General features: G+C 46.1%; 1 protein-coding gene across 1 annotated transcript in view; it reads right to left on the bottom strand.

Annotated features, from left to right (window-relative positions):
- Hcf (Host cell factor) overlaps positions 1–25,644 on the bottom strand; it is a 46,945-nt gene extending 21,301 nt beyond the window's left edge. Inside the window, exons 1-8 of the mRNA XM_070539092.1 lie at positions 25,446–25,644; positions 21,266–21,578; positions 19,963–20,627; positions 19,056–19,262; positions 18,479–18,559; positions 12,997–13,124; positions 6,857–7,130; positions 1,682–1,854 (exon numbers count right to left, since the gene is read on the bottom strand). Coding sequence (XP_070395193.1) covers positions 1,682–1,854; positions 6,857–7,130; positions 12,997–13,124; positions 18,479–18,559; positions 19,056–19,262; positions 19,963–20,627; positions 21,266–21,578; positions 25,446–25,605 — 2,001 coding nt within the window. The 5' untranslated portion in view covers positions 25,606–25,644. The remainder of the gene's footprint in view (positions 1–1,681; positions 1,855–6,856; positions 7,131–12,996; positions 13,125–18,478; positions 18,560–19,055; positions 19,263–19,962; positions 20,628–21,265; positions 21,579–25,445) is intronic.
- Positions 25,645–27,006: the final 1,362 nt, after the last annotated feature.

Here is a 27,006-nt window from a genome sequence, read left to right as displayed (position 1 = left end):
GTTTCGCGAGAAATGTAAACAAGAGAGGAGAGCTGGCCTGATAGGCGGAGCAACGCCAACTTCCAGCTTCCTTCACAAAGAGTGACATCAGGGCCTCTCCCGAGTTTCCGTCCTCCATGAGTCGGCCCGTCCAACAAACTATGCGGTGGCCGTAATCACAGTGATGATAGTGAGAGCATTTTTCACAAATGGCCACCTGGTGGCGGCCTCTCGAACTGGCGTTCAGCTTCTTGCAGCCAGTTCCATAGCCGAGCCCGGCCAAGCCCGGTCAAAACTCGTCAAAAGCCAAAATGGCGGTTGGAGCGAGTTGCCTACTTTAGCCCAGGGGTTCGGGTGGCAACGCATCATGCGGGAACGTTTTCACAGCTACTACGCAACAGCGGGGTTTCTTATACATTGGATCCTCTGGAAGCTATGCCGGGACCGGATGAAAACGACGTAGCAGCCGGAAAAACGCAGCAGTGAGCAACGTAACAGCAGGGTTCTACTGTATCTACTTGAAGAACCTTGAACAAAATATGCTACTGCAATTAAAAAAATTTCATAGCATTTGATATTCACCCACATGCTGGGTAAAAAGGATTTCATAATGGGAAACAATCACTATATACAGTGAAATCCCGATGCAGTAAAACCTTCTTAATACGTAGTTGACCGGGAACGACGTTTAGGAACGCACTTAATGTACGAATTAACCGCCAATGCTAGTTTAAAAGCTACTTACCAGCCGGAAAAGAATTATGTCCTGATGCTCTCAAACAAACGCACTCAGACGGGCTTTATTTGTGGATAAGCCGCAAAAATCGGCGATCTTCACTTGCCGCCATGGTGGCCTTGCCGCGACATCTTCAAATTCGTTAAGGCAGCGAGCAAGTTTGTCCACAAGAGCCCGCTTCTCTGTGAAAGCTTGCATGATGCTCAAAGGATGCACCGCGTCATATAATGAAGGGCCTTCATCCACTTCCACATCGTCGTTGTCATCACTGGCGCTTGACGATAGGCAAGGTGCAATGGCAGCAACAATCTTGCTATCCAAGAGCTCCATGGATGTAACAATGTCAACTTCTCGTTCACATAAACACAACACGCCGCAGCAAAGACCGTTGAACACCACGACAACACCATGACCACACACACACTGACGGAATGAAGAAAAAAAAATTAATGCAGGAACTTCTCTGGGTGTTGTCTAAGTATGCAAAAGCATTGTGCCACTTGCTCATGTCCACGCAGCTGGGTGTCATTATGAATGTTATGAAACTTGATCCAGTCTGTACAAACAAACAACAGCGCTGCGGCGACACCAATTGGTGTAGGCAGCAGTGCCCGGTACACTAATGAAATTCTGATCAACATAAGCCGTTACTGTCTCAACCGTGCTTCAGGACAAGGCAACAGAGCGTATGGCGGCACTCTAGCTTGTGCGCAGCATGGCACTACATGCACCACAACTATGTGGACGATTTGGACCAATGGCTCCTCGAGTGTTGCTATCTTATCATTGTTGTCAGTATTCATGTGGCCCAAGACAACGAGGAAAAAAAGAAAAGAGAGCCTGTAGAGTACACAGGACAGCACAGAACAGAACACAAGAACGAACGCTAGGAAAGAAGGAAGAAAGGAAATTTTGAAAACAGCGAAGTAATAGGGCCTATCACTTCACACAAAATTTTTTTCTCACCGTGGCCAGAGTGACACCTTGTGTTGTCTTGACGAGGGTGACAATTTGAGGCTGGGATGTGGCTGTAGCCCCTTTGTGCACCGTGATGATTTGCTTGCCACCTGCAGTGGTGCCCGCTTTGAGCAGGGTGCCTGGGGCTGCCAGCCTCACGGTTCCAGTACCAGTAGGGCTCCCTGCAAATGAGAACAATCCTGTTGTACACTTCAATCATCAAACAGAACCTACATCTCCCTGTACTGCTCACCTACACTATGCCTCCTAATCACTACATTCGACGACCAATAATTCGGGCTCAACGGGGAACGCGAACAAATCTGAACTATCAAATGTATCCAAAAAACATTTACGTTTTAAGTGTTTACAGGAGGTATTCAGAGACCTGGATTGGGAATAAGAGTTAATGGAGAATACCTTAGTAACTTGCGATTCACTGATGATATTGCCTTGCTTAGTAGCTCAGGGGACCAACTGCAATTCATGCTCACTGACCTCGAGGGGCTAAGCAGAAGGGTGGGTACAAAAATTAATCTGCAGAAAACTAAAGTAATATTTAACAGTCTCGGAAGAGAACAGCAGTTTACGATAGGTAGCGAGGCACTGGAAGTGGTAAGAGAATAACATCTACTTAGGGCAGGTAGTGACTGCGGATCCGCATCACGAGACGGAAATAAACAGAAGAATAAGAATGGGCTGGGGTGCGTTTGGCAGGCATTCTCAGATCATGAACAGCAAGCAGGTTGCCATTATCCCTCAAGAGAAAACTGTACAACAGCTGTGTCTTACCAGTACTCACCTACGGGGCAGAAACCTGGAGGCTTACGAAAAGGGTTCTACTTAAATTGTGGACAATGCAACGAGCTATGGAAAGAAGAATGATGGGCGTAACGTTAAGGGGGGACGCGGGAATCAGATCGCGAAAATCGCAAAAAAGATCGATTTTTGGCAACGGCGCGTTTCGGTATCTGCAATGCCTAATGTACACTGTATCAAAATGGTTTGACTGAAAACGCACTAAAAGTGCCCGAAAAAAATGAATTTATGAGTGCGTAGGGCGAGAAAACAGCTTTAATTCGCGTAAAATCACCGCAATTCGCGGAGCCGTAACTCGTCTTTCCCGCCACCGAACGCCGCCATCTTGGTATCGTTCGAAAGCTCGAAGTTTCGCCATTCCCTTTCTGAATTCTTCGGTCGTCGCCATCTTGTAACAAACACACAAACACAAAAGAAGCGCGGGTCTGCTAGAGGCGGTCACACGGGCCCTGCGATGAAAGCGGGCCTCCGATTGGTCGCCGTACTGAAAGGCGTCTCGCCATTGGTTGCTGCTGCAGCAGCGGGCAAGCTGGCAACCACAGCGGACCGCAGTTGTCTGCTTTGAAAACCACGCCGGCGTGTTTCTTCGTTTAACACTCGCAGAATTCGGATTTATGAAAGCTCCCAGGTCAGTGATGGATCGTCACTCGTTCGAAAAGAACTTTTAAATGAAGCATGCCTTTGGAAAACGGAAGCGCAAGCCTCCTACGGCGAGAAAAAGACGGCGGCCAGCGGGAGAAGCGGAGAACCCGACTGAACACGCGGGATAACGTGCCGCGTTATCTTGCACCGTGCGATTCCAGCAGCTAAGCCGACAATCGCCCTGTGACATCGACACTGATAACCAAGCCACCGGAAGACGTGCCAAAGGGGGCTCTGCGTACGACGCGCGCGAGTCGGCAGCCGAGATCGCGTTGTTGGAGGCAACGCGGGTCGAAGGTCTCCATCGCCGGCAGAGACGGTGTGCGTTTCCGATGCATCGCGCGACAGGGACACGCAGCCTGCGAGTGAGCCCCAACCGTCGACAAGCTACATACTGTATGGTGACTCAAGGCTCACCAGACGAATCGTCGCAGGATTCAGACGCGCCTCGAGCCGCGTTTTGTGTCAGCGGTGACTGCAGAAGCGCAGGCATGCAGCGTTCGCGACTCCCTTCGCGCAGTGTCCGCGACTTAGCGGAAGCAGCAATGCCAAGAACAAATTTCGGCCCCTTGTGACTGTGAGTTCATTATTATGCCTGTTTCCGCGATGAACTCTTTGATCGCTAAAACTCTGTGCCCAAAATGCCAACAGCGTTCTGTGGGTACACTGCGATACCAGGCTCGGTCTGGCAGTGAAAATGGTGGTCATGCACTACTCCAGACGGCGCAAGAAAAGGATAAAGAACGCCCGAAGAAGGCATCCAAAGCCCACCAAACAATGAGGCAAAGGTGTAAGAAGATGCCTGACAACAATGATTCAATATATTACAGCCCTGGTGCTTTTTAATAAATTTGCAGTGCTTTTAAAATTTTGCAGCCAGTTTTCTCAATTGCATGTTTTTTGTCAATCACCTCGCTCGTGGAAAGCGTAGCACAACAATGGCTGGACCGATTTTGACCCAGTTTGTTTTTCTGTGATCCACAAGCTGTGCTGTACGTCAAGACAGTCTTGAAATGTTTCTTTATCTTTCCATTATTTAATTATTTCACAATTACGACATGGCTCTATGCAGTGAAGCACAGTCATGTGCATGTTATGTTGAGCAAAAAATTATTAGTGCACTAAAAAAAAAATCGAACACTGTCTTGATGTAGATTAGACATCTGGGCAAACATGCAAGGTATTCCCAGCTCCCTATCACGTTTCGTTACTGTGCCAGGCTTTCCACAAGCATGGAACTTGTAAATTCTTATAAAACGAAAACTAATTAAGATATCCTAATGAAATTTTAGATTTGTCACTTTATTGCAATGTGCAGTGTGTGTGCCAAATTTCAGCCCTTTCTGTGAAGAAACAAAAAAGTTAATTCTGATCCCCGCCTCCCCCCTTAAGCGATAAGAAGAGAGCAGATTGGGTGAGGGAACAAATGTGAGTCGATTACAACTTAGTTGAAATCAAGAAAAAGAAATGAGCATGGGCAGGGCACATGAAGGGAAGATAATCTATGGTCGTTAACGGTTACGGACTGGATTCCAGGGGAAGGGAAGCGTTGCAGCGGACGGCAGAAAGTTAGGTGGGCGGATGAGATTAAGAAGTTTGCAGGGACAACATGGCCACAATTAGCATATGACCGGGGTAGTTGGAGAAGCATGGGAGAGGCCTTTGCCCTGCAGTGGGCGTAGCCAGGCTGATGATGATATACATTAAGTCTATGGGGCCAATGGCAGCGCTGCGATGCTCTCCAAAACACTGAGCATGTCCTGATTATCGGTGTCCAATTTATCGGTCGACTGTACTGCATACCCGCCAACCTGAAGGTTTGGAAATTCGTAAAACTATCACGGCGAGGGGGGGGGGTGCGCAGCAGTACTTTTTTTTTTTTGAAGGAATTTACTTTTTGCGACAAGCTGACTCATGTTTTCACAACTGCAAGTGAAATCCGTGTCTTGGAGAGTTAAGAGCGATAACTCAACTGGGGCACAATTTATTTTTGTAATGATTTTGCTGTTGCCGACTTTGCCTGCTTCAGAAACTTCTCCGTGCAGGTTTGCTCAAAGCAAGTACCACTCTGATGCCCCTTGACAATCAGCAGACTTTCTAGTGAGAGAGAGGCCCTGGTTGAGCCTCTCTCAATACAGTACAAACACTGTTTTTCTTGCCGATCATGATATTGGCATTGTCTGAACATACAGCCAACGGGTTTCCAATAGGCAAATTCCGAGACTTCATCTCGTCCAGAACAAGATTTGCAATCTTGTCACCCGTCGCTTCCTCTTGGATTATCCCGAGGCAAAGAAGGTGGCTTTCGACTCTACTCCATTTCTTTGACGAAATATGTCACAACAGTAGGGTAACGCTGCATATCCCTATTGTTACTGCCATCCACAGCGATCAAAAATACTTGCCGTTTCAGGGCATCCAGCAAGAGGGGTCTTCGTGTCGGCGGCCATTTCCTGAACAATTGATGTCGTCCTTGTTCGTCCACAGACGTAGCGTTTCACTTCTTTGCACTTGGAGAACATCTTCCGGAAAAGTGGTCCGGCATGATCGCCGACAATTCAGCGGGATGTTATGTTCAACTAAAGACGCCATGAAGAGGCATTCTGCACATATCACACCAAGGTCGTTGTCGCTGCGCACAAAACTTGCTAGGCTTGGCTGGCTGTCCACAGCTCACATGTATCCCTAATGCTTTTTCGAAGCGATGTGGACCTTGATGCCAGACTTGCCGCCATGTGAGATGTTCACATGTCAAGCACACGTGGTGCAGAATCTGAACCTCTCCCCTGTCTTCGACGGCACGAAGCACGGAAATTCTGCTGTGTACGATTTCAAAAAGACTTGGAAGTACTCTCGGGGCTTCGAGCCTGCCATTGCACTGCAAAGCTGCGACAGGCTGGAGTCGCACTGCGTCCGACGCGGCAGCTAGTCACACAGAGGCCAACACAGTGACTCAAGCTGACTGATGTCCAAACTTGTGCGCCCGCACTCACAAAGGCAACAGCATGGCAACAGATTTGCGGAGGCGCTAGAGGTGCTATCAGCACTATCGAGCTTTGGATATCGATTCATGACCCCCTTTAGACGACAGAAGTCACTACAACCTTGCAGCTGCTGATGGTGATACCACGCATATGTACTGCCCTTTTGTGGCGGTGCTAGGTACCAGGGTGTAGTTTTACTACATTTTAACATTGTTTTTTCCCACAAATAAAACGTATTCCGTAAAATTTCAAGCAAGATTCGTAAAATCGTAAGACTGCTCGAAACTTGTACATTTTACGGAAAATTTTGAAGAGTTGGCAGGTATGGTACTGCCAGTCATTACTATTAACATGCTTATCTCATGAGCAAAGGCTGCTATTGTTAATACCTGTGCGAGATCTAAAAAAAAATAAACATCAGAGGCCTCCTTATACATTTTGTAAAAGGATCCTTGCATGTATAATGGCCTACAACACACTACACACTTTTTTTTCCTGTTTTTGTTAACTGTTACAACAGCAGTAATTGAGGCTTCACATTTTTGGGGAAGTGGACAAACTGAAGCTAATTCACCAAAAGCATTCACCTTAGAGTGCCTCTTTGCAGCAAGTGTCGCTACATTTTCTAATGTGATGGCACGAACTGACATCACCACCGAGTGACACTTGCTTTAGCCGACACTAAATCTACCCTTCTGACTGGTCCATAATCACGGGTGCTGAGAAAAGGAGGAGGCACCTTGAATGGGGAGAGTGCTGAGCTTGAGCCCCTGCTGTGCCAGAACCGAGGGGGAGACCACCCGGATGGCTGATGTTGGAGACGCAGCTGCAGTTGAGCTGGTGACAGTCGTCATCTTCTGGGTCGCAGCCGCAGCCGCTGCCAGCGCTGCCATGCCAGACATGGGCTGTTGCTGCTGTGCCTGCTGCGCCTGGCCCGCGGGCAGAGCGCCAGTGGTCGACACAGAGGGGGAGACAGCCACCTGCTGAACATGCTGCACCTGCTGCTGGGTTTGCTGCAAGAGAACCCAGTGGAGGCACCATAAGCCACAACTACGAAACAATACATAGTGAAATCTCAATGTATTGAAAGCCAGGGAAATGCAGTAAGTGGTTCATTAAATTCTGAAAGATCATCATATTGAAAGCCCTAAAATTAACCATTTCAGTCAAGATTTCAAGATATGCACAATTTGGCCCAAAAATACTTCCAGATAAAGGGCAATAAATACAAGGCATGCATGGTAAATGGTTCAATGCTGTGGAAAATTTCGACTTAGCCAATTTTTCTAGATATAAGGCACTACTGTAATCAGTTTCTTCAAATGCACAGGGCTATTCAGAGAGTGCAAATAATTGCTGTACAGCCGGTAAAGTATGGCTACCTAAGTGACGTAGCCTCCCCCACTGTGCAAGTTCTCATGTTTTAGGTACATACTATGGCCACGGTGGTGAAAAGTTATATGCCATTTATGCTTTTGATAAACAATACTACATACTGTACTGTATTTACACAACTGTAAGTCAATCTATTTTTTTTTAATTTGAATATATGAAATGGGGGGGGGGGTCGACTTAAAATCGAAACCAAAACATTCCACCACTAAAAAAGCAAGACTAACGAGTTATCAGGGGAGCTACAACATAGTTACGACTTTATGTTTACTCTATGGCCCTATCCGTAGCTTTCGCTATCCTGCGCATTTTTCCGCTTTTCGGAAGGGGTGTTCAACATTTTTTAGAGTTTTACAGCACACGCAACACTTATGGGGGAGTGTCGATAGAAGTGCTGCTGTTCCATTCGCAGCAGCACCCCCAGAACAGCAGCGCTTGCAGAGAGTATCGATAGTTCATGGAAGAGCAGACACCACTCACGTGTTTCTCTTTCATTGTAGCTCTTAGTTTGAGCTTTCGACTCAACTGCCGGCTACGTGCTACTTCCATGCTTCCTCAGTCGTCACGAGTGCTCTAGGCCCACTAAACACTCGGCACTCATTCACAGCAGCATTTAAGAGGGCTGCCATCCTTTACGCCAAAGAAACAAATCAGTGCACAACGGGCCGCAAGTTCGATGTTTCTAAACGGGTGGTACGACAGTGGCGACAGCAGCGAAGCAAAGTTTTCATGTGTGACGGCAAGCAAAGAATTGCCCACGGACCGAAGTGGGGACGCTTTCGGGAGCTGTAGGCCAAGCTTGTGGTGTACGTAGCTGAAATGCATGATCTGTCTCTGCCAGTGAAGTGCGACATGGTCATGAAACAAGCCCGGATCTTCACCTGTTAAGGACCTGCTCCGCCACGAGTACGAGTGGCTTGCGGCAGAAGACCGCGAGCTTACGCCAACCGAACCTTTCAAAAGGGCCTCCCTGACGGCTGCGTGTGGTTGGGTGCATTCGGCGTGGGCTGCTGCAAAATGGCGCCCGTGTCTTCTAGTGAGTGTTTGCCGCTTGTTGTCCCGCCAATCAACTTCCCTGAGAGGCTGTTGACCAACTTTAGCAGCAAAAGAGGATTGAAGCACACACAAAAAATGTGCTTGCAGCGTCTTCGCGGAAACCAAGCGAACCCATCTGGAAATCGCACCCACGTACAAACTAGTGAGCATGCGAGCTAACTGCTGCGCCGGCTTTGACGCCAGTGTCAGCTGCGCGTCCAAAACGACACTACATGGCTGCTTGGGAGCTCCGACGCAGGCTGCGATGCTCGCTGTTCAGAACTTATCAAATGTGAATAAACATTGATTCACGCCAAGTTAATTGTATCTGCCTTCACTAAAGAGGTTGTGCGAGGTTGGCGAAGCCGAAACCCGTGCCGAGTGCGCCTGGACTACATTGCGTACGAATATAGTCATGTGCAGAAGCTTCGCCCCCTCAGCTTTCGCTTCGTAGCCAAGAAAAGTTGTCAGTGAGCATAGAATCTGTAGGTTGTCTCATATACAAGACACGCACAGTGGATGAAACGAGGGCTAAAATTGCCACAGAAATGTCACAAACAGCTCTGAATTGCTGCCAGCATGCTTATTAGGTGTCTAGGCATTCATACTGTGATGGGAGACTGCGTGCGTGCCTAATACAGTGGAACCCGGCTATATCGAACTTGCAAAATAACACCTAGCAGTTGGATATAGAGCGTAATTCGATATAAGCCTGCTAAATAATTGGATGTCACGAAAGCACATACCATTTATAAAATCACTTTATTGATGAATCTATGGTCGGGTACAACTTTAGAAAAACAGGGAGGCCCCGCCCAGATGGCCAAAGCGCGACAGCAGATTGCCTCCGCGACAAAAATAGTTCCGCTCAAAAAACCGTGCTTCTAAAACGCTTAATTCTAGGTACAAATAAACACTTCTCGCGTGCTACAGCACATGCCAGATCGCGAGAGCAAAATAACTCCGCGCCTTCCACAAAGCTGCGTGTCATCTGCTTTTCAGCTTCATTGCTGGGGACAAAAGAAGAGCAGCTCTGCATGGCTTTTGCACTAGTTGACATGTACACGGTACATTTACTACTCGTTTTCCAAGCTTAAGATGAATCAGTTGCTATTTAGCAAGTACTTAAAGAAACAATGCATTTATTGAAACCATTACAAACCTGGGTCGAGAAGACGATCGAGGCAGGAAAGATACAAAAGTGCTTCCTCCATCGCTTTAAATAAATACTCTTGGTTTTAAATAGCACAAGATCTATATTTTGTGGTTTTGTATTTTACAAACCTAGTTTCAAGCATGTGATAGGTTTTCTTTTTTTTTTTCGTTCCTTTTCACTTTTTTTTTGCAAGCCTGCAGTCTCGCCAGTTCGCATACTCACTGCAATCTTTCGTCGCCGGATCACGGCTCAGAATAAACGCACGGGGCACAAATGGTGCATTGTAAACTCGCAATAATATTTCCGGCATGATAGACCACCACAAACAGTTTGGGAATTAACTATGACATGACTGACACGACTCGGCCTAGTTCGAAGCGCGGGCGGCTATCTTCTCCATCGGCGGGGTCACCGGCCGTTCGGCTCGTGAAGCCAGCTGAGAGTATGCGCCCATTGGTGGAGGCTCATGTGCATCGACTTCGGAGGAGTAAACGCCCCTTTTTTCTAACGCTGTACCCGACTACAGCTTAGTTTCGCATAAATGAGTCCTGCATTTACTTCTGCTTGGGCAATTTCACTGCCTGCGACGCACGCACCACTCCACGTTGTCTAAGGAGTTGGAGCAGCTGAGGTTGCAACCTTCCGCATTCGCGCAGAAGCACCAGACTAGTGCGAGTGCACCAATCACTTCAGAGGACGTGGGCAAAAAGGATCGTCGTTGTTTTCCTCATTGTGCCCACTTTCAATTGCGCTCGATATGACGCCGGCGATGTCTTCGTTTTCGGGCTCTCCCGTGGGTGGTCGCGACCCCATCATCAGCACTCTCAAACTCGTCCACTGTTGATTCGTCAACAGCTTCTGGAAATTCTGACAGCTCGCTCCAAACTTTGGCAACAGCTTCACCGCATTCATCAGAATTTACAGTCATCACCGAGCATGTGGAAAGCGGCAAGTATGAAGAACCACTTATACACAGCCGTGCGTACACGTCGGGCGGCACGGGCACCAGGTCGCAAGTTTGGCCGCTTTAGCCCTAATCGTGCCGAGAGTGCTCCTCGAAATGTTGCACGCTGCAAGGACATCCGACTTCTCATCGCGTTCGACCCAATTTATGATTTCGAGCTTCACAATGAAAGGCAAATTCTGCCACTTAATCCCGGCAATACTACGGGAGAAGGCCCACAAGGTGCAAACACAATGAACCCGAAAAGCAGCAAGACAACTCGCATTTTTGCCATCTTGCACGATGTGAGCACAAGAACCTCTGATTGGCTGTCTGAGCAAGCGCTGCAGGTGGGCCAGGATCATTTTTTGCAGAGGGGCTGTCGACGGGGCGTCGAGCTTTCTAATAAAAACACCTGTGTTCCACTTTAAGGCCCATTTTCTCGGAATGGATTTTTTCACTAGTAGTGGTGCTGGGGAAAGCGATATCGCAAGAACTGCTCTTCAGATTTGTGTGCAGTTTTTCTTTACTCTCTTCCTGAACGACTTTGCCAGGGTGTAACAAGCTTCCATTTTTGAAAGCTGAAGCAGTTACATCAAATTCAAAGATCTGTTAAAATATTTTGGAGATAAAATTAAAGGGCTTCGTAGCCCACCGGGAAATCTATCAAGGGATCATCACAGTGAATTTCAGTTTCCTACGATCTCCTGAGATTTCTCCAGGCTCTTCCTCAGGCATATACATGAACCGCCTAGTTAGACCTCAATAACTCTGAAACTAATGAACACATCTTCACGAAACTTTGCAGTTCCTCATAGTTAAGTGGTGTGAACGTACCTTGAAATTTTCATCCGGATATCTTAAAAAATAAGAAAGTTCAGATAACATTTGGGTGGCCGTAGTCAGGCCATAGCACATTCCTGATGGCTTTTAGCAACTTTCACTGCAAAATTCTTTCTACACTTTTGATTAAAAGTAAATTTATTTCTGTTTTCTCAAAACACCAATTATTGACTTCTTGCTAATTTGCGGCAGCGATATCTCTGCCTTCAAGGCAGATAGAGCCATAATTTTTGTTGTGGCTCGTAGCGGAGTCTGCGAAGTGCACAATGGTAGGAACAGATTTTGGAATTCATGGTTTAAAATTTTTCAGTTCTGTTTTAGATCAGAAAGTAGGGAACTCACATTTGGAACAGTGAAGATTGAATTGCTATAGAGTTACTAATATTAGCTATATCAAAAAAGTACGCCTAGCACTGTGTTCCTTATGTTTTCTAGTTCCTAGGCATGTGCCAAAATGAATTTTTGTAGTGCGGTAATTCTTCAACTGTTTTTGCAAATGGTGAATAATGAATATCGTTTATCTTCAGAAGTAATTAGTCTATTGGAAAAAGAATTACATATTTGAAATCAGCCAAAGTTTCATTAATATTGATGAAAACATCATATCAATACCAGTGTCCCCCTGAAAAGGGCTGTCGTCGCGCTGTTAGTGTGGAGGGAAAGCGAATGCCCTCGGCAGCTTTTCAAGCAGTTGCAAATCGGAGGTAGCGAGGAAATCCCCATCCAGGTTATTCCCCTGGAGCCTTCCGAGTCATTGGTTACGACAATTTCATGCCTCCAGGAGGATAAAATGCTTTTTTCACATGGTTACTAGTTTTTTTCACCTTTCTCAACACTCTTTCGTAATCAGCAACTTTCCGGGAGGCCTAGTTACTCACCTAACCATCCAATTTGAATAACTTTTGCTTTATCCTATAGCTAGGGTCAGGGAGTACAATAAGTCTATAATACAACATTTATGCACCTTGAAACATACTGAAATATTGAGGAAGTTTAAAAAATATATATATCGCATATCAAGTTACAATTCCGAATTTTTTTAAACTTTGGATAGAACAGAGGTAGAAACATGAGACAATGCTTATTGCACTCCTTGAGCATTCAGGAATATGTTCACATAACTTTTACATTTCTTACCGCAAGACATTTTCTGCCAGTCATTACAAAACATGGGAACAGGAAAAATTGTATAGAGTATTTTTCTTATTACATAAAGAAAATCTAATTACATATTTGCATCAAGCACATTAAATTACATAATACCTAAAAATTCTGTTCCTCTAGCAGCAATATCAATACTGGTATTGCTCGAGGCCAACGTCCCCTCTTAAATAGTGCATATGCCTGCCGTGACCAGAGGACAAGTCCGAATTATCCAATTTTTCGAATTAACGAAGTTCAAATAAACGAGGTTTTAATGTACACACAAAATGAAACATGCTGATCACTCCAGTGTCCCAACTCCAAAGGCAAGGCAGCATGGACACCAGCAATGGCTGAACTGGCTCACCGTGACTGTAGGGAGGTTTCCTGTGACTGTTTTGACCACCTGTTGGCCAGTTGGGGTGGTGGCAATGACTCGAATCTGTTGCTGACCAGCCACACCAGGCGACCGAGTGCGTACCAATGTCACCGTGCCTGCATACAAAATGCTACGTAAAGCTCACACAGACAAAAAGTCTGCAGTTTGATAAGGCCGGAGACCAAAACAATGCAGAAAAGAATGATTCGCAATATGTAGGAAGTGGAAATAACATGCTAATGGTACAAACTCCACCTTCCAAATGTGCAAATACAGTCGAAGTCACTTATAACAATATTCAAGTGCCACGAAAATTCCATTGTTAGAACCGATAATTATTATAACCAGGTTGCATGAAAAAATCAAAATAGGGGGATGGCATAGCTGATATGAGAAAACTATATAGGCAGGCACGCCAGTGCCCCTCCCCACCACCTTCCTTCGCCCGGCTGCTAATTGTGTTCACTCATTTAACTGCTTCCCGGGCGCTCCGATCGCATGTAACAAGGCCCGGCTGTCTGCGTTGAAGAATGGCGCAGCTAAAACAACTGCAAAGAGGTGCCACGGGTGGCAAGCGATATGCAAGCACCGCCAAGGCATCACCTTGGTGGCCTCAAAAGGGGCATCTTAAAAATTGCGAGAAGGCTGCCGCGGCAGCCTGTCAGCTTGAGAAATCCAGAAGAAACACTGAGGAGAGATCGCCACAAGTATCTCACCCCGTACTTGTCACTGGTTTGCACGAGAAAAGCCCATGTCCGTCAGCCATGCATGCTTTATCAGGGTGTCTACCAAGTTGACATTTCCAAATTCCCTGAGTTTTCCAGGTTTTCCCTGAGTGCTTTTGCAAAATTCCCTGAGTGATGCAGAACTATGTTTTATATCAAGTCGCGCTGAAACCATATCGCCCTATGCTGTCACTCTCTAGTAAGCATATGAAAAAAAATTTAAAGAAAACCGACTTAATCCAATTTGAATACTAAGGAGTAGTGTTTATGTTATTCAAGAAGAGAATATAAGGGAGGGGTTATTAAAGTGCACAGCAAATAAAATGTCTTCGAAAAAATTTTCAAATCGAGTTGGACATTCTCTAGTACAAAGAAAAGGAGATGCATACAGAAGCAAATATTTTCGAATATGAGCTATTTCTATCAACTGATAGCATGCTCAGTGTCATGCAACTGTCCTGACATACTCTCAGCTCGCGCAAGACGCCTCAGTGTTGTGTTTCACTGCTTTAAAGAGTTTATATTCGTTTGGATGAGGGACACCTGCATCTCAGCATCAGCCAACAATTTGTTTTTTGAGCGCAGGCTCCTTTATTCATTTATTTATTTATTTATTTACTCTTATACCCACAGCGCCATTTAGGCATTACAGTGGGGGGGTTACATACATCAATGTGAACAGCTTATGGCATCGAATAAACAGCATTATACTATACAATACAACGAAAGAGAAAAAGAGAAGAAGAAAAACCGCAAAAATGACATGACAAAAATGGTACATCAGGATATCAATGTACGGCAAGCAGGAAACGGCATCATACAATTAAGTAATAAAGCACTATATAATGATAGCAAACTCTGCAATTACTGTATACTGTAAAATAAAGAAGAAAATTTCAAAGAGCATTTGAAAAAGGTTCATTATTAAGTATACTAACTACGGCAGCAGGCAGTTCCATTCCATTCTAAAATGGTTTTGGGCAAACAGGTGCTTTTGAAAAGTTTAGTTCTACAAGTGTATTCCCTAACCTTGAGCTCGTGATCTGTTCGTCTGGATATATAATGTGGCTGAAGAATATACGTATTACGGTCTATTCCAATTTGGCCATAAAATATATTGTGAAAAAGTTTAAAGCGTAATGCCCGCCTTCTCTTTTCTAAGGTGTCCCATTTTAATGTTTGTTTTGCGCTAGTAATACTAAGGTTTCTGTCATAGTTGGCGATTACGTACCGTGCTGCTATATTCTGAACTCTCTCAAGTTTATCTCGGTCGGTACACGTAGGAGGGTCCCATACGGTACATCCATATTCTAAAATGGGTCTAACATAGCTTTTGTACAGAAAATCACGAGCCTGCTGGGGAAAGAGTTTTGTATTGCGCCGTAGAAATCCCAACACTTTGCATGCCTTTGCTGTAATGAAATCAACATGCCTGTGCCAACATATGGACGGTATGAGGAATACACCCAAGTACTTGTACTCGTGAACAATCTGCAATGGGGAACCGGATAGATAATATACGGCTAATACGGATAATATAAAGAAGCGGTCGCATACTTAATTCCCCGTTCATTCCTCAGTGCGTCGATCCTTTCTGTTCTCGTCCTCCTTTCACCGCGCGTTCGCCTCACGGACAATTTGAAGAATACTCTTGGTCAATTGACAGTCAACGTCCAATTTTTCGGACCCCCCTAGGGGCCGCGAAAACTTCCGAAAAATCAGGCAGTCCGAAAAAATAAATTCATGTCTTTTACTGCCCTTAAGGGCTAAAATTGACACATGTACGTCTGAAAAAGCTCTGAATGCCTGTCAGTGCACTTATTAGGCATATCGGTGCTCCTACTCTGACAGGTGAGGGCGGGTGCACACGTGTAAAATTAAGGAATACATACAGTGTCCCGCGACAATTGCCCCTTCCTACGCTTGTTACGCTTCACCGCGTTACATAACTGTATTGAGGCGAAGCAGACTTTCGGGAAAGAGCATTATGCAATGCGCCGTGCTTTCCGAGCTTCGAAGACAAAAATATTGCTGTCAGCGGAGAAATGAAGAAACACGGCACCGAACGACAAGAAGCTTAACAGCGAACGTCGAAGCAGCTAGGCCTAGCGTTGCCGCAGTGGTAGCTACGGCTGCCAGCGGATCTGCGTGCGAGAGCACCGCTTCAAGGCGGCGAGGTAATCAAAATAGCAGCGGTGGTGGTTTTCATTAATGCCGTCTCGGACCTGCGATCACGCAAAACGTTTAGAAAATCGGACGGCGCAGAGTTCTTCCGTCTGAAATTTCAGACGTTATGATACATTGACTCATTGGGGTATGTGGTGGTTATAGTGTACTAGAACATTATTCTAGTACACTATAGTGGTGGTGCCGCGAAGCCGTCCGAGTTATCGGGAATCCGGAAAGTCGGTCGTTGACTGTACACTGGCAACTCCTCCAGCCGACGACGATTCGTTACGAGTCCTGTCTGTTTCTCGAGCCAGCATTACCGCGACTTTTGACCCTCTAAAAAAATTACAGCTAATTTTCCCTGATAGAAGCACAAATTCCCTGAGTTTTCCCTGAGTTCTTCCAGACTACTCAAAATCCCTGAGAATTCCCGGTTTTCCCGGTTGGTAGACACCCTGTTTATGCGAAGCTTGCCAACATCCTTCTCCAAGGCATCCAAGCGCTCCACGTAGTACAGAGGAAGGTTCCTCGCGAAAACAAAGCCCTGGAGGGACTGAGTCATGCCGAGCCTCCTGTGAGGACAACGTTGAGGCAGCCTGCCCTACCACGTCATGGCTGCTGTCGCCACCGCTATTCGATGCAAGTATGTTCGCAACAATCTTCTCATCGGTTAGAAGCACTTAGTGTCCACATCTATAGCCGTGCACTTTCTTTTCACCGGCAACGGCGTGCATTGCCATGTTCAGCCATGTTCCATTTCAGCGGCGAGTCAAGCGAAGTCGAGAAACCGCGTGGCCAGGAACGACTTCGACACAACCAACAAAATCGAACGCGAGTGATTAACCTGTTTGCAGAACTGCACTGAATGAGGAGCCAGCGAGCAACATACGAGCAATCTGTTTGCAGCGCAGTTGGTGCAGTCCATTTGTGTCTCAGAGGGTGGGGCGGCGTAGAGCTATGGGCGCAGCCCGTTCATGTTCGGAGGGGTGAAAGGGCGACGGGAGAGAGCCGCGCGAAGATGGCTAGAAAATGAGTGCGCTGTGGCTGTTGGAACAGCGGCCCATCGTGCAGCGGCTCGAATTTCTCGATTTCTTTTTTTCCTTTTCAAGGATTTCACATTTCACTACCTTTTGGCTTGGACACCCTGCAGCCAGGCGTCTTCGTTATAACCAATAATGCAGCGTCAGGGCATTGTACTAAGTGGGTTATTTCACCATGGGAAACATACAAAAGTTGACGGTGCAGAAGCTTTTCATTGTTATAAGTGATACATTGCTAAAATCGGTATCGTTATAAATGGGTTCAACTGTAACATGCAAACAAACCTAACAAGTATCTAACAAGTATACCTAATTTTCATAAAAATTCCTAAATTTAGTAGCTGGAAAGCAATACAGCCAACGACCAATTATTCCGACATGCTTGATTATCCAGACCACCCCACGGCAACACAACTAGCCTCATAGACTTAATGTATAAAAAATACTAAAATTTCAGACGCCTTACAGCGTGTTATGCAATAGTTAGAGGACTCTGAATGTGTGATCGTGTGCTAATACAGCACCCAAGTAAAGCAGAAATAGCGATACTGTTAGAGTTTCGAGACACTGCCGGCATGACTAGAAGATCATAGGCCACGAAACCTCTAGGCCAAGGGGCAAGTGTATGTGCATGTAGCAACATGTGGCGACAAACTTGGGCTGTATCCCTGAACAATTACTTTTGAAAGATACTTCCACTTTTGCTATATTTCACATGATCAGCACTCAAATTCACTGTATCGCTGTGCAGAAACACACAGTGATACAAGATGGTGTGCTTGGCACTGTGCCAAAAATGCCATCACTCTTAGATGCAGATGTGTTTTGCATATACAGTCGCTGACTAATTTTTTGGACTGCAAAAATTCGGACATGCTCGATTATTCTGTCTGCTTTGCAGCACGACCATTCTCTGTCCCCATAGACACTAATGTGTAACAACTGCCGAAAGTTCGGACACCTTGCAACCTCTCGTCTGATTTTTTGGACACTAGTTGAGCCAACTCAATCAAAAGCACCATGCACCGACTCTGACCGGTGCATGGTTCGACTTGCTGAACACCATTTTTGTTTTGAACGGAACATAGAAGTAGCTAGGCCTAGCAATGCCGCGGTGCTGGCTACACCTCCCAGTGGATCTGTATGTGAGAGCACCTGTTCAGAGAGGCGGTGGTGGCTTCGATCAATGCCGTTTCAGACCTGCAGTCATGGCATAAAGTCTGCATAATCAGACGGCAAAGGTTTTTTGCGTCCGAAATTTCAGATGTTCTTATAATACAGACTCAATGGGGCACCGTGGCAGTGCCACATAGGCATCCGAATTATCGGGCATGTCCGAAAAATCAGGTGTGCAGAAAATCGGGTGTTGACTGTATATCGATTCCAACTTATTGAAGCTGCTGCATTTTCTTTCTTTTTAGTTTTTCTGCTCTTGCATATCAAGATTCCACTTATTGGCAGCTGCAGACAGGAACGCACCAGAAAAAAATACCATTTGAGACTGCATTGGACACTGCTAGCAAATAAGCAGCTCACCTCGCAGGCCAGATGCTAATGATGCAGCTGCAGGTACACGGATGGCTGGGCTCTGGGGTGGAGTCTGCGGCTGAGCCAAACCTGCATTAAAGCGAGGAAACACAAGCTCACACAACCTTGCACAGTTTCACACAACCTTACACACAACAGCATGAAGCTGCAAAGAAAACGTATACAGGTTGCACAGAAACACACGCTTTGCAGTGAAAAAAAATTACTGTATGTACGGCAGCTCCAGCACCAATAGGTCTTAATTTCATGATGGAGTAAAATGTCCCGAAGCTGCACAGTGGGTTAGGAGGGACACCGTAGCGGAGGACCCCAAGTTAATATTGACCATGTGATTACCAAACAAGTGATATTTGCATTCCACTGTGGCCTGGAATGCTCAGCAGCAGATTGCTATAGGCCTGAGCTTGAGCACTGAGGCCAGTGACCACTGAGCTGACATCCACATACCGAGTTGGATGATAACTTCACTGTCATGAAACTCACCTTCACCTTGTGGATTTCCAGAGATCTCATTTGAGGAGAATTTTCGAATCTAAGTATATAGTCAAACAGCGGTGGATCTCACCAGGAGCTCGAACTGGGCGCAACTGGGTCGGTGTGACTATCTTGGGGCTCGCAATGGGGGACACTGCTGGAGGTGTGGCTGGGGCAGCAGCAGGTGCAGCTGGTGGCGGTGTGGCCACAGGTGCAGCAGGTGGTGCCACAGGAGGCGGCGGCACGGTGTTGGTCGGTGGCACATCATAGCGCTGCAGCTGCAGCACATAGGCGTCCGCTGCACAGAAGACACCCAAAGCCTCGTGTTCAAGCTGCCTCGATCAAAGCGGTGTCCCAGTGTACAGACACCTACACTCATCTCACCATCTCTGTGCAATGTGGTGAACATTATTAGCCAATCGGGAATGATGAAAACCAACAGTGCACCTAGAAGGCAGAAAAACAGCTTGCCCCATTGTAAGCTGATAGCATCTTGCAATCCTTCCTATGAAGTGGTGTGTCACACACAGAGGAATGAAAAAATGCTAGAGAGATCATTTCACATTATTTGGGTAATGTGAATAATAAGGATTTTAGAAGACTGAAAAGCTCACTCTCATTGTTACCACAGGCTCAGCAAGATAAAAAATATATGTGCAAAAGTGAGATTGGTGCTCAATGTCGCGTTGAAGTTCCCTCACCGACAAACCGTGACCCCATGGACTTTGCTTGTGTGTTCTTTACAGAGAAACACTTAACTAGACAAAAAGGTCTACGTTGCAAGCCAGGTTAATCAGACACCTCCTAAGGAGTTCTAGAACATTTTCAGAGTTAACACAGCCACAATGTGAACAAAAGCTTTGAAGTTCACGACCTAACACAGACGTACCTGTGCTGCATTTTGGCCACGAAACTCAATAAAGGGAAGTCTCACCTTCTGTTGTGGCCTTTAGCATCCCTTCAGACTAACCCGAAAGATTAAATTCAAGAAAGCCAACCTGTGGGCACGGCTCCCCAGCAGACTTCCAGAGTGGCTGTGGAGGCGCGCACAAGCTGAACACGCGAAGGTGGTGGCGGCTTCTCGGTCTCCAGGTACCAAAGGTCCTTGCAGCACACCTGGTTGTTCCACGCCTTGCGGTAGCCATCTCGGCCACTCCAGATGTACAGGCGGGAGTTGATGGCCACTGAGCAGTGGCCTGCACGTGCCCGTGGCACTGCTTCCTCAAACACCTCCATGGCCAGTGGCTCCCATGCCATGGTGTCCAAATTGAGCGAGGCCAGGGTGTTGGTGCACTTCCACTCTTTCTCGTGCGTCGACGCCTTGTTCTCGTCCATCACCAGTGGCACCCACCCACCAAAGACAAACATGCGCTGACCAATCAGCGTGGCCGAGTGTAGACTCCGGGGCAGCGGAGCAACGCCGCCAACCTGCGGCTTGCTCCAGCTCATCGAGTCTACGTCCAGCTGCCAGAGGTCACCCAGCCGGCAGCCACTCATGCCACCGTAAACAATGAGCCGTGGTTGGCGCCCTTCGCGGCTCTGGTACGCCACTGCTGTGTGGGACTCTCGCGGTGGGGGGGGCTGCCCAAACACCTGTGGCACGTCCCACGCCATTGAGCTCGAGAATGGTCGCAGCTCCAGCGTGTACAAGTCATTCAGGTACCTGCACAGGAGTTGCAACACAGATGCTTTCACAAAAGCTTATGTCCACGAACACACACAAAGTTGAAAGCAATCTAGCACTGGGCCATAGCTCTAGTATTGCGCACAAGATGGCCATACCGCTTATTTCCAATGCAATCTCTCCGCTAAACAGGCACAAAATATACTGATACATTATTAAAAGCAACTGAAGGATCTTCAGACAAAGTTTTAGGGTTTTTCTTTTGTATTTTGCTGTGAAGAAAGAGCAAAGGTCTGTAAACTGTATTTGCGCATTTCATGTAGACTAAAGCAGTTTTGCCTTGTCTGGTCACACTGAGGCGGCACCCACCGCTTTTTCGTTCCGTGTATCCCTAGCCAGCGGAAGTCGAGCGTCACGCAGTGACGGTATTTTCCGTTCTTTAATGCGAGGCAACAATCATAGGTATTGCATTTTGCCTATTTTGACGAATGAAAACGGAAGTGTGCATCACAATCGAGGGCACTGCATTTTCTATTTCCGGCCATGAAATATCAAAGGAACATTAGAATCTAGTAAATATGGCAATCCAACATAACAATGTTTTATCACATCCTTGTGCACTCTCAGTACTACTGGCTCTATCCACGACTACAGCCTGCACGGGGGAGCTCACTCACCGAGGGATGTTATTCTTGGGGTCATCACTGTCGTTGGCCAGGCCACCAAAGAGGAAGGCCTTGTTGCCGATGAGTGTGAAACTGTGTCCCAGGCGTGGGCACGGGGGCCCCGGAGCACCCCGGGGCGGCCGTGGTTTGAGCCGCTTCCACTCCCATCGGCTCGCCTGCAGCTCGTACAGCTCATTGGAGTATTTGCCATACTCCACCATGCCACCGAAAACCAGCAGTCGCGTTCCATCGCACACAAAGCCATAGGCAGCACAGCCAGGCGGAATGTCCCCCTTGACTGGCGGCACAAACCATTGGTTGGTAGCTGCACACACACACAAAAGGCACCATGATCAAGGCAATCCTTGCCACAGTCAAAAGAGGGAGTCACAGGTAACAGTGTAAAGGAAAGAAAAAAACTAAGAAGGAGCATTAAGTCAAAGTTGAAGCCAGAAAACGTCGGCCCAGAAGGTGATCACGTCACGGTGGGCTTCGGTGTTCCCCACCGCTGCATTCAAGTCTAAACCAAGTTTAAAGGGCACGCGGACCAAGTCTAAAGGGCACACAATCACATTTTGGGTCAATCAAATATTGGAGGCCCGGAAAATAGAGAATCAACGGCTTCACAGCGAGAGGGCTTCCAAAGGCTGGCTGCATGATGTTAATTTCCCTTCTAGTTTCTTTCCCCGTAGGTAACATAACACAAATAATGTATTTGATATACTCAAGGGGTGATGCATGACAAATCTACATTTCCCCTCTTTTGTTGCATTCCCGCACAATATTCCTCCACAAAGCTAGCCCACCAACCATCGGATCTATTTCCTAAGCTGGTGATTTAACCAAAAGTAAATACAAATAGGTACACGCTACAAGTTAGGCAACTTAATATGAGCAATGAAAAGTTACAGTTACAAAGTCCTACATAATGAATCTTCAGGAGCTTTTGTTAAACTGGAGGTCCTAAGCTCAATAAGCAGGTTGGGTCCTCGGCGGAGCTGCAGAATAAATGATAACATACAAAAACACAGGAACTGAACATCCATTTACAACCACAGTGCACTGCAGCTCCGAAGCTTGACGCCCTCTCTGTTCTGCATCGCAGTGCCGTGTAGGACCGAACGGTCACATTCAGAGAAATCCTCCTCCACTACCACAGAGAGTGGTCATGCTACCCCCAACACACAAAACACTGAATAAATCTCAATCCACCACTTAGCAACTCCTTCAGACATGAACTCTCCCAAACTCCACGCTGTACCATTGCATTTACCCCGATGCATACTCCCCACTCTGTAAAGTGTGCGAGGCCCGCGCTGACCTCACTCATTATCTGGGCATGCCTCAAAGCCTCGCCCACCAACACCTATGGCACTAACACTACATGCATCATAACTACGGCCAAGCACTGGGAGGCTTTGCTGCTCAGCTTGGGCCCAGAAGAGCAGCTTTGGGCCGTCTAGATGGCTGAGGACGCCGCCAGAAAGTAAGGACTGCCCGCCATCTGAGGAAAGGGGGCACTGGTGGCTAGACTCCCAACCCCTGCCACCCCTGGACCCCATCAAGGACATCTCTCTCTTGAAGGCATCAGTGCATACATTTATGTGAAGCACAGATGATGTTGCGAGCACTTTTGCCGAATTTTGTTGTCAATTGGGCATCAAAATTCGAACTCAGGTTTCACAACTTCTGTATCAATTCTCTAAATCTGACTTTTCAAAGTAGCCCACAATGAACTTGGTTTGTTGCAGATTAAAATGTTTTACCAAACATTACATTTTACCAAAAATAAAATGCCATTCAGGTCACCAACAGGCACCCGATTCAGAGCCCTTGCATCTTGAGGAATAACTGCCCTTGTACTCAAACGTAACTTTTTAGCAACCATGCTGAAATTTTTTTAACAGAAAAGCAATTAAAATATGTTTTAGTCACAGAAGTCCAATGGATACTGAATAGAGTAGCAACAATGGCCTTATCAACACTTAAAAAATAGAATATTGCAATAGCCATGTGATAGGCGTTTTTTGCATCACAATCCACTCAATGACTTGTGAAGGATTTTAGCAGCAGCTGCTGCTAAAACTTCATAAAAGTGATGGGAAAAGTAACATCAGTATGACAGTGGCAGATGACCTTTACAAATGTTCCGACTAAGGACATGACCTTTAGATACCTTGATAAAAAAACATGCCCTTTTAAATACCTAAAACAAAATTTTGAATTGATTAAGTCCTATCAACCAGCTATGCAACTCAACAGCCCTGTTCAGTTCTGGCAATAACTGGTTTAGACATTTAGATCAGTTTATTTCCAATCTGCCTTTTGCAAAGCCTGATGCAAGCCAGGCTCATCTTTGCAGTCTTGTGCGTCAAACAGTGACCACAGCACTACAAGGATGTGCAAAGGAAAAATAATATCAATTATCTTTAATAGCCGATCATCATGTATTCAACCTGTAAAAATTGAGAACATTATTAAGAGTTCAGGCTTCTCATTTTCAACACAAGAAACGAATGTAACACAATTCAAGTAAGGCATGCACAACTGTGAGTGACAATTGCAGCATCCAAGCACACCTAGCAACCTCCCTTTAGGTCATCCTCCAGAGTATCAAAATGCACTTTATTCGTACACATAACCATCAGTCTAACAAGCAGTATATATATGTTCATCCATAATAACCTTTTACATGATACAATTCATTTAAATGTCAGGCTGCGCATTTCGGCTGCGCATTTCGAAGTCTAAAAAGAAACACTTTTATTGTGCATATGTTGTGCGTACGCATCGAAAGGAGTGTTTTGACACACGAACAAAACTTTGGTGAGCGAACAATGCTGTGGGCACCGTTCACTTACCTAGGAAGCCCAAATGTTGGCGGGTCGCAATGCAATTTTTGTTACTTCTTCAGTTACAAATCACTTAAATTCCCGCGGAAGTGGAATTGCGAAGAAGCAATGCCCTCGCCCTCGAGAAGACAGCGAAAAATGTGTTGTAACAGAAGCTACTAGATCTGCAAAACGTTCGAATATCAACTCTTCTTATTCCCTGGTGAAATGGCGCAACCCACTCTGGGGGACCAGCCATGAACCGAGCGGTGAAAAAAGCTCTTATAATTTTTTTTTAATAAATTAAGGTGAAGTAACTCGAGCAGTAACAATATCGTCATCTTCTAGCCGGCATCTCATGGTTTCCAACTCAGGCCCATCGCTTCTCGCTACGCTCTAAAATTATACCGAAACTGCACAGCAGGCTTACGCAATAGGCGACATAGACGCGACATACACATCAAATCAGCAGTTAAAGAGCGCTATGGTAAAGCGCAAACGGCATCACAATCGGAAAGAAGGTTAAACTATGCTTTGGCCTCCGTACGTCACAGGAAACCGAAAATAACCGGGAAACAACGAAATGGCAACACTGTTGCCGCAAGAAAGCGCCGCAAAGAATCCGGCGGCAGCGCGCCAGCAGAGGCGCCGCGTACGATCTGACGCGGCTTAGGCCTAACCGGCGCAACGGAGTGAAGACTCGCACAGAGCAGGAAACATTCAGACGTTGCTAGGCTCTCATTTTCATTCAACAATCCACAAAAATTAAGGTAATTTGAAAGCGTTGTACCCGCTTGAAAAGCAGCCGGGGGTAAATTTCTGACAACGTTGCTGCTGCGAAAATAACGCAAGAAATTCGGGACTTCCGTCAACTAGCGCGCGCGCACTGCGCCCGCCATGGTAGCGAACATACTACAAACAGACGCCATCTTGGGAGAAGTTCTCAGGATCGCCTAACTCAAACGGCTCGCACTTTTCTTTTTCACCGCCGATCGCAAAGACAACGAGAAGTAACAAAGCCCGGGACATCGCGGCCAACATCGAGCCTGTCTGACAGTTTTTCGTTCACGGCGTTCAACGAAAACTGCACGAAAACTTTTCTCATGACACTCATAGGGCGCCGCCATGTTGGATATGACGCCGAAAGTGCGTTAAGATCAGCGTCAGATCGATCATTAGCGAGCAGTTAAGGATCACAATAGGCGCAAAATAACTGTTCATGCCTCCCTGACCGCCATGCAACAAAATAAGCGGTAGCGGAAAGAATCCTGGCTCACAGGATTCCAACTCCTGCACCCATAGACAATACACGGCGCCATGTTAGTGAGCTGCACGGAAGCCGAGCCCGCCAAAGTTCTTACATGTGTTGTAGACGTGAAGTTCATCCACTATCCCTTCGTTGCCACCGCCGAAAACAATCATTAAATCTTTGATAGCAACAGCTCGGTGACCATGACGAGGCCGTGGCGCTGGTCCTGTTGTATTTGTAACCCGCTTCCACTTCAATATGGGTGCCGCCATCTTGATTCATACCCACAATGCTTGTGTAGAAACCGAAGATGCCCGGATGATAAACAACATTCAATATCAGTGCAGAAACACATAAATAGCTAAATTTATTTGTGAAGACGTTCTGAAAAAATAAAAAACATTTTTCTTAAATATTTCACTGAATTTTATTAACATTAAATAGAAGATATTTGTGCAACTTGGTTGTATATCACATTCAGCCACTCCTAGCTGCACCAAGCAGGTAGTGCGCAGCTGTGCTGACAGAGACGACTGACTGGCATGCAGAGACTGGCTGGAAAGAAGGGGAGAGTGATGCAGTGTTCAGGAAGCTCAGAGAGCTCTGAAAAAGTCGCTTTCCTCGCGGTTACGTAAAAGAGCATTAAATTGGTAGATAAAGCGCTCTGGCTGCACTGAAAAATAAAGACTGTGCCTATGAATCCAGGAAGTGTGTGTTGGCTGTTAGGGAATACCGTTTGTTTTGGGATCCCCTGCTCTGAAAACTTTTCTGTTGCGCAGCACCCGCAACAGTGTACCCATCATGTAGCCGACTGTGTATGTGTGTATGTATACGTGTATGCGTGCTGAATGGATGAGAAACAGAAAAATCTGGTTCGTCATATAACTGCGCGTTCTGGTAAGTGTGGTATGATGCACAGGTAAATAATTTAAGCATTTGCAACACGACTCTTCGCGCCCATCTGAAATTTTTGTGGGCGTCAACCTCACTCCAACCGCCGGCCAGCGAGAAAGAGCAATAAAACAGCGCCTAAGTAGAGTTCCGTTTTACACGAGAAAAATAATTACATTAGAACAATACGGTTACGATAACGGATACCAGTAAACGAAAAAAAAAATCGCGTGGTTGCTTAAATTGCCGCTAAATTATTGCTTCTTTTTCATATACAGGCTGATGATTTTCAATTTTTAGAAACTGCCTGTTGCAGATGATGATTCTAGTGCTGGAGTTACATTATTCAGAGGCGAACATGCACGCGACGTCTAATCACAACAAAAAAACACGAATTAATTTTACGGTACGGCACGCATTATAACTTACAAATTATCGCCGGCGAGTTTGCAAGGCGTATCGACTTCAATTTCCAGAACGGCACCAGTTTGATATAAGTACCGTGAAACTCCGTAAAAATGTATTGAATCAGAAAAGTAAATAGAACGCCATCTATTTTCTCCACTAATTTGAAAATTGGTACCTCCAAATTGGTGTCACCCTAACCCGTGGATACGCCTTGCGAACTTACCAGTTACAATTCGTATGTTCAAATATGTGCCGTAAAGTAAGTAATTAAGAAGTTGGTGCTTTTGTTAATTCGTTGAATATGTGTTTCGATTTCTTGTGTTGCTAATGCCCGCCTCTTTGAATAATTCAGAATTGTGCTATCTGCCACGGGC

This window comes from Dermacentor albipictus, chromosome 5, assembly GCF_038994185.2.
Source record: "Dermacentor albipictus isolate Rhodes 1998 colony chromosome 5, USDA_Dalb.pri_finalv2, whole genome shotgun sequence".
Taxonomy (NCBI): domain Eukaryota; kingdom Metazoa; phylum Arthropoda; class Arachnida; order Ixodida; family Ixodidae; genus Dermacentor; species Dermacentor albipictus.
The sequence above is the reverse complement of the archived record's forward strand: the minus strand, read 5'-3'. Positions and strand labels throughout refer to the sequence as shown.